The following is an 11,451-nucleotide window of genomic DNA, read 5'->3' on the forward strand; positions in this document are numbered from 1 at the left end:
GGTGAACTGAATATCGCTGTTGACCGCGTTAAGAAAGAGAGAAATGATCAAAATAATACAAATTTTATATCAGTACCTGGCTCAGAAACGTCACCAATAATAGACAAATATTTAACAAAATCAGATATGAACATAGCTAAAATAACTAACAAGAGGATAGGTGATTTAATAAAGACTTCTGAAAAGAGAACCAATTCCGAAAACAGCGTCGTATACAAAATCCCGTGCAATAGTTGCTCAATGGCTTATTTTGGCGAATCGTCAAGAGGATTAGAAAAAAGAATTTATGAACATAAAAACGACATAAAAGCACATAGGACATCTAATTCTTTAGTAGTTCATGCGGAAAAATTCGATCATTTACCAAACTGGAGAGAAGCTGAAGTGCTACATAAAGGTTTTGATAAATTTACTAGAAGAATTGTTGAATCAGCATATATTTCAACTAATAATTCATCGAATCATCGAGGAGGGTTTATCAATTTAGCTAAAGAAACTAGTATTTTAATTCTAAAGCACGCCAGAAAAACGACCTTTCCCAAGTGTCCGAAAAGATAATTAGATTTAGTACAGAAACTTCAATTGCAGTTCTACATACACTCTCTGAAGAAGTTCTACGCGAACGAAACGTTAGAGTGTTTAGGGTTCCGAGCCTTCCCCTGTGTTTTCTCCATAATCCAAATAATTTGTCTAAAATACTTATCAATATATATATATATATATATATATGTATATATATGTATGTGTATATATATATACAGACGCTCCTCTACTTACGTTCAAACTATTTACGTTTTTTTCGATTTTACGTTTGAACTGACTGTAAAAAAAAAAAAAAAAAAAAAAAAAAAAAAAAAAAAAAAAAAAAAAAAAAAAAAAAAAAAAAAAAAAAAATTGAGTGAATTTTTTAGTTTAGCGCGCTCTCCGTAGTTCAAACGATACTTACGCATGACGCTGCGTCCATTGTTTACATGGCACAAACGACAGACTGAACGTGCCTTGCCTCATCCTCATCCTCATCCTCCCCCTCCTCCTCCACCATCTCAATTTATGTTGCTTGAATTTAATTTATTTGAAATTAATGTTATTATTTTACAATGTTATGTGTATAATTAATGATTTAGGGGTGTTTTATAAGATACGGTAATAGAATTTACGGATGTATAGTACAGTAACAACTTACGTTCATTTTCAACTTACGTTCGGCCGTTCGGAACGTAACTAAAACGTAAGTTGAGGAGCGTCTGTATGTATATATATATAATATATATATTTATATATATATATATATACATACATACATACATACTGTTACGAATCTCGCTCGCACTTCTGACTTGTAACACATAGTAAGAGTGAAAGAATGAATGAGTTCCCAAGACCCTATGTCTTTGGGATAGCTCTAAGTAAAATGACATGGCCTTCTGACTCGTAACACATAGTAAGAGCGAATGAATGAATGAGTTCCCAAGACCCCATGTCTTTGGGTAACTTAAAGAAATTATAAGGCCGCCATTCACTTTTTGTATTGTGGAAAAGTGAGAAAAACACAATTGGAAAGTTTAACACCATTCATTAAAGTTAATATAATTACATGAGTTATTACAATCACTGAACATACAAATAAATAATTCAAAACAAACAGAAAGAGAAAATTAATTAACCAAACGAAAACACTGTCTAGGCGTCCCACGTCACTGTCATAGACGTCACACAACATCTAAATGAAATTCTAGCTGAGTTAATTATCTTACGAATAATACAAGGGGAGTACAGAGGACTTACATCAGCCGACAACCCTACCGAGGTGACACAACCTCTACATGGCACTTCATATCCTAAAACTGATCCTCTGACACGCCCTAAGGGCGCCTAGTTCTTGTGGTATAAGTAACTTTGAGGGATGTAAGACTTGGTCAATATTTGCCATATGAATATCCTATCCTTGGCCAAAAACCCCTTGTCTAGTGCTCCGCCCGTGTGCGCATGCACAGTATGAGGAATATGACGTGTCTTAACGTCGTGCCCTCGTCACTTCACCCTCACTAGCACCAATTGTCTACATTCTGCCATATTGCTGAGACAACATAGCTTATTCTGGACCTGCCACCCTTAGCGATATTGATGCCGACATCGCTCTTAGTAACGACTAGGACATCACTGAGCAACATTGGCCTTCTTTGCCAGTGCACGAACATATTGGTACCACAGCATGGCAGCCACTTCTCCCTGCTGCCCAGTCCACCACCGCCACCACTACTGCCACCACAGCCGCCACCGCAGCCCCCATCACAGCCACGCTCCACCGCCGCCACCTACACCACCGCCACCATCAAACGATCTGCGGACCAGAGTTTGAATACGAGCGAATCCTATTCTCAAGCTTATATGTCATTCAGGCACGACGGGAACTCCCAACCCAGGGCTTCCAGTAACTCCCTCTTTGACCTTCGCCCTCACTCTCTCCCCCCACAGTTCACCTACCCTAGTTGTCAATACCTCCCCCTGCTTTCGTAAGGACCCTTCCGTGAATACGAAACTTCGCCGGATTGATGAAATTACAAAGTCATTCAGGCTCGATCCGGAGTTAGCTGAGATAGAAATGTCTGCTGTCACCTCTCGGTATGTGAATATTTCACGTAGACGTACCGAAATCATTGAGAGTGCCACAAAGGATAATTCCTTATCCTTGAAGTTGGATGTTTAGGATTCAATCGATAGATCACGTAAATTCCCCACGTATCTCGTCATCCGCTACCCTGTTGGCATTGACCCGTCCCAAGCAAAAAAACTTCCGGGCGTATACAGCGTGCACCGCTTCTACCAACACGGGACACCCATCAACCGCCTTGTTATCGTCTGGAGTCACCCCCAACCACCGCCTACAGAATATCACTTCAGCTTCCTTCCTTGCCTACCACCATGCGAGTTTCGAAGGATGAAAGATGAACAGCTTTGGTGCTTCAAATGCTGGGGTGTGGAACATATATCTCGGTATTGTTCTGCTTCCATTGACAAGTGTGGCTGGTGTGCAGGTACTTACCCCTCCCGTACTTGCCCACATCGTACCACATCGTACGAACACGGACTCCTCGTTCGCACAGTATCATGATTGCACGGCTTCGTCTGGGCTACAGACCGCTGTGGCAAGTCTCTAAGGCGGGGGACGTACCACACTACCCCACCTGCGATCTAAGCGACCGTCCCAACGCCAACAGTCTTCACCACTACTGCCTCGAATGTCCCTCAGTAAGAGACCTATTGCCCCAAAGCCAAGGCTTAATACATGTGTGTCACTTTCTCTTAACTGACAATAATCTAGACACTGCCCTAATTCGACACCCACACTTTAGTGGATGCTAAAGCTTACCTCACCTTGATTACCAATATATTTCCCCTTACAGGATGCAATTGAACTGCCGAGTGTGGGCCCTGTGGTATCTTGCAGCCTCCTTCTTTCTTATGTTCTTCTCATTGCTGTACAGCTTTACTGTACGTAGTAACGTGACCTGCGCGTCACGCACACTATGTATAAATAGAAAGTAGCTACTACATTGTCGCTGTATGAGCGTAATTTATATAAACAAACATCTCTGAATTCTCCTGGATTTGGTATGCAGTCTGAATATTGCGACTACAAGTGTATAATTGGTCCCAAACAATTTAGCACTTTGACTAACCTTGCAGTTTAGTAGGGTCTTCCAACGAGTGCTAACAAATATATGATCAATCTCCTTAGTCACTTTTCCGACATTACTATACCATGCTCATCGGTGTGGCTCTTGTCTTAGAAACCAAAAACCGCCAACCCTCATCCTTCGGGCCTTTACAAAGTTTAGAAGAAGAGAACTCTTGGTGTTCCTAGTTCCAGAATCATGGTGACCAATACATACTTCATAATCAGCTTTGTCGGCGCCTGTAATTGCATTGAAATCTCCCAAAACAATAAGTGTCTTGTGGAGGTCACAGGTCAGCTATAGATTCAAGTTTGGCATAGAACATCTCTTTAAGGTTTACCTTAGTAGGAGCACGTACCGCAATAAGAGATGAAGCCCAAGATTTGTTTCAACCTCACCAGCAACATGTGCTCATCAACCGGAATGATTTCGCCACTGACTGCTCTTCTCAACGTGTTTGTGCCTCATTTGCAACACCCCGGCACCCCGGCCACCGGATTTGGTGATATTGACAGGGACAGGTTGCAAGCCTGTCCACACCATATGTGTCCAGTATGGTTGCCATACACTTATGCCTGTGATTCGCCCTCCCACGCCCCCACCCACCACCGAGCCCAATGAGGGGAGACCAGGATTTGGGTATATATTTTAACCCAATAGTCCTTGGGATAATGGGAAAGTATATACATCGTGACACTAGGAGATGACAGCCGCGGACCGTGCAGTGTCTGTCCAGGTGATAGTTGCTTGACTTAGGGCGTGCCTGACCTACAGATTCAAGTCATTAGTCCAGTCGATTTGCCTCCCCGAACCAAGATGGGCCACCCTATCTGGCCTGAATAGAGGACCAAAGAGGCGTGTTGCTATTCCCAGGGAGGCATTTCAGTGCAACCACGGCAATGGCACATGACTCAGCCTTCAGGATTTCCGTCCCCAGGCCCTATAGGGATACCACACATGGCAAACACATGGATATTTTCCCATAATGGAGTTGGATGGCCATTGATTCAGAGTTCCCCTGCTCTTTTGATGGTTTTCATTTTCCTCCATCTGGGTGTCCAGTGCACCCTTCTCACTGGTGGGTCACCAGTGAGGGAGCTGACTTAGTCGCTAACATTGTATTCATGTTGAGACATTGTGACAAGTTGAGTAAAGGGGATAAAGAAGACACGAATCTTGTTTTGAGTTTATTCCCAACCTATTTGGCTCTAAGCATTTTGGGAATTTTTCTCTGAAGCATATATAATGTCATCTCCTACCTTGAGAGACATTATCAAATTTGCCCTATACATTTGACTGTTAGGGCAGATAACCATCACTGATAGGAATCAAAGAGGCTTGTGGGATTCAAACCTACAACTAAGTGAATGCAAAACCAGCATGCTTTCAATTACTCCAGCAGTGCACAAAAGTGGTATGAAACTCCTTTGCACTGCAGTACAGGTGCATTGGGCTTTATTTCTTTCCAGTCTGTATTGCCATATAACCATGAGTAAGCTGATATATACTTGTATTTACACTGTAATATCAAATCCCAGTGCACCGCAGTGATTCATATTTTCTGTGATGCATTAGATTTTGATATTACCTGGCAATTATAAAGGTCTAGGTTTAATCCCCAGAATCTACCATGAATGCCACCCAATCTGTTCAAGAATATTGGGTAAAGATTAGCATTACAACTGCAGCCAAGCACCTTCCAGAATAAGCTAGTTTTAGTCCAATATAGTGAATAACATGACTGATTTTTTTTCAGAGATCAAAATATGCTACTTGAACCTCAAGTACTCTATATTCTAAAATGATCTGAAGTCCTTTTTTCCAATACTCACCTTAATACTGAAGTTTATTTATGTATTTTCAACAGGTGATCTTGTGGAATACCATAAACAAGAGCCCATAACTGCTATGGGTGCAGAGTATCTAACTCTCCCATGTGGACAGAGCAATCCCAAATGTCCAGACCACCTCGAGCTTTTCACAGGAACCCAGTACATCTCTATCTAACTCTTCTATTTGGACTTTAGTGACAGTACCTGCTTCTCAGATGGCAAAACATTCAATAGTGGTGATGTTTGGTTAGTGAACTAAACTTATCTTCAATGCAGCTCATATTACCATTTGAAAGTTATATGAATGATAATGCCATCATTAAGTAATGTGTACTAGCATCACCTTTCTCATCAGTGTAGTGTGATATGTTATAAACTTCCTTTTATCTTGCAAGACTGGTACCAACACTACATTTTAATGGCATCATTAGGGTCTCCCTTTGTAAATTTCATGACATTTTACTTTAATGCTTATTGTATCGCATTCATCAAACTGTAGTGTGACTCATGAATTGCCATCTATTATGATTTGACTTCTATGACTTCACAAGTCACACCTCTGTGTAAAGAACAACTGCCAAAATGATAGGAATACTTGACATGAAAATTGTTACAGTATTTGATAACCAGCATTTCAAGCCATATAGATCATATTCATTTGTACTAAGAAGATTTATATAGTTTTCCACAACAACTTTTTTCTGATTTATTAGAACTTTACCAACATATACTTTCATACAAGTTTTACAGTAGTACCTTCCAACACCTTTTACCTAATTATTGACACTGGCATTAGAATTTCATCATTCAATTCAGTTTAATGTTTTTTTGTCATTCCACAAAACTTAAACTTTTAGTCTAAACATATTTTTGTATTTTTATTATTTTGTACAATATCAACTGAAATCTGACCATATAGAATTATTTTAAATGTCCATTTTCATAGTGCGATATTACAAAATGTGCAATAGATGAATCATACCAATAATATTTCATTGATATTTTGTTACTTATCTATTTTATGTATGATCATATACCTCTGTCACTATAATAAATTCTAACTATATTTTTTTTAATCATATTTATAATGAATCTTTCTGTGTTATGTTCTGTACAACTTCAGATTGAAGTTGTAAGTAGAGCAGAAATGAAAAATTCTGGAATATTTCAAACTGGCTCTGAAATTCACTGTGGTATTTGTAACAAAAGTGGAATATTGTCATTTTGGTTATGTGCTTGACGAAGGCTACTAACTATCTACTTTAGTAGTAATAAAACAGACTCTAGTGATGGTATGGACACTGCTGGTAATTCTAAATTATTGATGGAATAGGAAATTGTTTAGATTCCAGTAAGCAAGGCCTTCTGATGGAATAAGAAAACTGGTTTGACTGTCTGTATTCACCTTTTTATACCTGACTTCTAAAAATCCAAGGAGTGAGTATATCTGAAATATATGACAATGTTTCTCATGTAGTCATGAGAAGTGATGGATGTAGTTTATTCCTTAATACACAATATGCTAGTCCTTGCCCTGCGTGACAATGTACACAAGTCAATTTATTTTTATTTTTTTATATGCCATTGTACACTGCAGATGTGTATGTTCTTACCACTGGAGTTAATCACTGTAAAATTCATGTGGGGGTTTGCACCAACCCAATGTCTGATATGACAAGTACTTGCCATGTGTTTTTTTTCCAAGTGTGGTACTTAGAGGTACACATAACCGATGCCAGAGATGTTTATGCAGCTTATATTGAAGATAAAATTAGTATATGTGTGTATTATCAATTGTATATGATTTACCTGACTATATTGCCATAGAAAGATAGGAAAAAGAACAAAATTAATTTGTTAGTTCCCATGTATAGTGCCTTGTGTGTCTGAATAGATTAGCAGTTAGAAGAGTTTAAAGGAATACATGTTTGCAGTTTTCTGCATTGTATGATATTTGTAAACTTATTTAAAAACTTAGTGATGTTATGTCATCTACTGACTTGTGAAGTCACCATAATAAGGACTGCCCCCAAAATGGATGTGGTTAATCAATGTGGTAGTTGTTGATTTCTTTTTAAGCATACAGTGCTTTAAAAGGTGAATGCATAAAAGAATACAGTGTAGATACACATTACTTCAGAAAAATATAAGGTTGAAAAATATATCTATAGATTCAGTAAGTTTTCAAATTCTGTGCATTTATATACATTTTTTTCTCAAATGTAGTACCTTACAGTCAATGTGAATTGTATTAATATTTCAAATGGATTTAGATGTCATGAATTTTGAATTATCATTGAATATTATAAAAAAAAAACCCATAGAGTTATAACAATATAGCTGAATATTCATACACTTAAGTAGACTGATTATGCTATAGAGAAATGTATATGTAGCTATTACTATATATTATATTCAAATATAATATATATTCAAATATATATATATATATATAAATATATATATAACATATATATATTATATATATATATATATATATATTCAAATATATATATATATATAAATATATATATATGTATATATATATATATAATATACATATATATATATATATATATATATATACATACATATATATATATATATTTATATATATATCATATACATATATATAAATATACATATATAAATATATATATATGCATATATATATATGTATATATTATATATGTGTGTGTATACATATGTATATATATACATGTTCATGATATATATATACATATATATATCATATACATATATATATATATAGATATATGTATATATATGAAATATATACCGACTGAAGCAATATCTGAAATCCCAACGCCATTACTATCAAATTAATAATATCGTTGATAGTACGATACAATATATTATCAATAGAGTCTACCACAACGACAACTACCCCAAATGCGACATCCCGGAAGAAATGATGAAAAAACTTAGAAATTTGCATTAAAGAAGCTCCATTCACCTGCCCGAAAGGTATCAATACTGCCAGATAGTTGGAGTTGCAATGGGATCCCCTTCGGGAGTTCTCTTTGCTAACTTCTTTATGGGTAGTATCGAAGAAGAGGTCTTCGGTGAAGTACAGAAACCGCAAATATACTGTCGATATATAAATTATATTTTTGTAGAAAAGGAAAATAACGAACAAATCGTAGCTCTACAACAGCAACTCATAGAAACCTCAGGTCTCAACTTTACCATCGAAAACAGTGAAAATGGATCTCTGCTTTTCCTTGATGTCCCAGTGAAACAGGAAGAAGGATCTTTTCATACTTCAGTTTACACCAAAACTAATAACTCCGAACATTGCCTTGACGGACTGAGTGAATGCCCCCAAAGGTATAAGATCTCAACAATTTGTGCATATGTACGAAGATCCCTTAGCCATTGTAGTAGTTGGAAAATGTGCACCTAGAGTTAGAAAGAGCATCACAGGTCCTAATTAACAACGGATTTAGCAAAAGAGACATTATGTAGCAGACAATCCAGCCCACTTCCGTCCCCTCAAGTTTTCACCGCTCCTTTCAGGACATTTTAAAAATTCCATTCAATAATACCATCAGTTCTTCTACTAAATTGTTTCCTCATGAACGTCTCACTATTGCCTATCACTATCCTAACACCGTGCGTAAGCAAATTGTGAACGTTCAACAAAAACCGAAGGAAGTTGAGTCACCTGGTGTTTATTGTTTGCCCTGCAAAGATTGTGATTTGGTTTACTTGGGTCAAACCGGGAGAGACTTGAACACTAGATTGGCAGAACATGAAAGGTCAATTAGGTATGGGCAAGAAAATTCGGCTGTATTTCTTCATGTCAAAAATAAGAATCATTCTTTCGACTGGGGTAAGGCCAGATTAGTGTTCAAGTCCCACTGTTGTTTCAGGAGGAAAATAGTCGAATCAGCATTAATTGAGGAATGCCCTAATATTAATATTTCTAAAGGGCAGTGGACGCCTGACATAATCTCACGCGCAGCAGTAAGCTGGTGCGGACGTTACATCCTCCCCTCTCCTCACCCCCTCCCTCCTCCGCCACCCCAGTTTGCCCCGCGCCTGAGTGAGGTCAACTGTCCACATCTCTTCTTACTGTAGTTTATAAGTCCCCTCTGTTCTCTATCTTATGTACTTTCCTGAAGAGGGCTACAGTTGATAGCCGAAATATAGGATTATTCTTTATTCGAAGTTTATTCTTTCTCCGACTGTGGGTTTCTGTGTGTTATGTATATACATATACATATATATACATATACATATACACATATATATATACATATATACATAGAGAGAGAGAAAGAGAGAGAGAGAGAGAGAGAGAGAGAGAGAACATAACATAAGAACATAAGAATGAAGGAGACTGCAAGAGACCATAAGGCCTACACTAGGCAGCTCCGTATCCATCACCACCTGTCATCCCCATCCATAAAGTTGTCTAATAATTTTTTAAAACAACTGATAGTTTCAGCGCTTACTACATGGTTACTTAGTTTATTCCATTCGTCGACCACCCTATTAGTAAACCAATTATTGCCTATTTCCTTTTTAAATCTAAATTTGTCCAGTATATAACCATTACTGCGAGTCCTGACCTGTTGTTTTAATATGATGACCTTATTTGCATCACCCTTGTTATAGCCTTTGATCCACTTGAACACCTCAATAAGATCACCCCGCACTCAGCGTCTTTCCAGAGAGTGTAAGTTAAGGTGCCTAAGCCTTTCTTCGTAAGGCAAATTTCTGAGTCCATGTATCATATTGGTCATTCTTCTCTGTACTGATTCTAGTGAATTGATGTCCATTCTGTAGGACGGAGATCAAAACTGTACCGCATAGTCAAGGATGGGTCTAACTATCGCTAGATAGAGTTTAATAACCTCTGCACTTCTATTCGTTACCGTCCTAGCAATGAAACCTAATGCTCTGTTAGCTTTATTCCTTGCGCTAATGCACTGTTTCCTGGTTTTAAGGTCCGAACTCACTAGAACTCCCAAGTCTCTCTCGTACTCAGTTTTCTCTAAAAGCGTGTTATTTAAGCTGTATCTATTTTCGGGGTTGTGTAGCCCTACGTTTAACACACTACACTTAGAGATATCGAAGTTCCTTTGTCATTTCACCGCCCATGTGAACAATTTGTTGAGATCATCCTGCAGAGTCTCTGCATCGTCTCCTGGCCTAATTAGGCGTCCTATATCAGTGTCGTCCGCAAACTTACTAAGAGAGAGAGAGAGAGAGAGAGAGAGAGAGAGAGAGAGAGTTAGGTGAGAAAGACATAAATCAGAATCCAAGTTTATTTCTGACTAGTTTCGCACAAATATACTTCTTCAGAGAAATAACGTGTTAAGGAGAAAACAAGGCAAACATATATATATACGGGGCACTGTGAGGAGCTTCGGAGAGCTCACCCAGGGCCGTCTCTGTATATTGAACAGGCAGGAAAGGAAAGTACTTGAAGCACTGTATATTGCTACCAACGAAAATACAAATCAAAGAACGCGTAATATTAAATGGACAAAAACCACCGGAGCTATAGCAACAGCACCTAGGACAATACGCCATCGGTGTAGAAATAAAAATCCCTCATTAACGACCAATAGGACAAAATCCCCAATATACAGAGGCGTCCTGGGTGAGCTCTCCGAAGCTCCTCACAGTGCCCCGTATATATATGTTTGCCTAGTTTTCTGCTTAACACATTATTTCTCTAAAGAAGCCTATTTGTGCGAAACTAGTCAGAAATAAACTTGGATTCTGATTTATGTCTTCCTCACCTACCTATACCAACGTGTCACAATGCCTCAACACACACACACACACACACCTCTCATGGCGCTGTGGTTAGAGCTCTGGCTTGCCACTACGGAGGTCCGGGTTCGATCCTCGCCCGGGGCTGAAATAATATCAGTATCGCAGCGCTGAGGGGTGTTACTCCAACT

General features: G+C 38.2%; 1 protein-coding gene across 3 annotated transcripts in view; it reads left to right on the forward strand.

Moving 5' to 3' along the window:
- The window catches only part of LOC143020272 (uncharacterized), a 679,654-nt gene extending 671,727 nt beyond the window's left edge, over positions 1–7,927 (forward strand). For all 3 annotated transcript variants that reach the window (XM_076176500.1, XM_076176501.1, XM_076176502.1), the window contains one exon: positions 5,545–7,927. In XM_076176500.1, coding sequence (XP_076032615.1) covers positions 5,545–5,684 — 140 coding nt within the window. In that variant the 3' untranslated portion in view covers positions 5,685–7,927. The remainder of the gene's footprint in view (positions 1–5,544) is intronic.
- Positions 7,928–11,451: the final 3,524 nt, after the last annotated feature.

Source organism: Oratosquilla oratoria, chromosome 39 (genome assembly GCF_046742065.1).
Source record: "Oratosquilla oratoria isolate Oo_2021 chromosome 39, ASM4674206v1, whole genome shotgun sequence".
NCBI lineage: Eukaryota > Metazoa > Arthropoda > Malacostraca > Stomatopoda > Squillidae > Oratosquilla > Oratosquilla oratoria.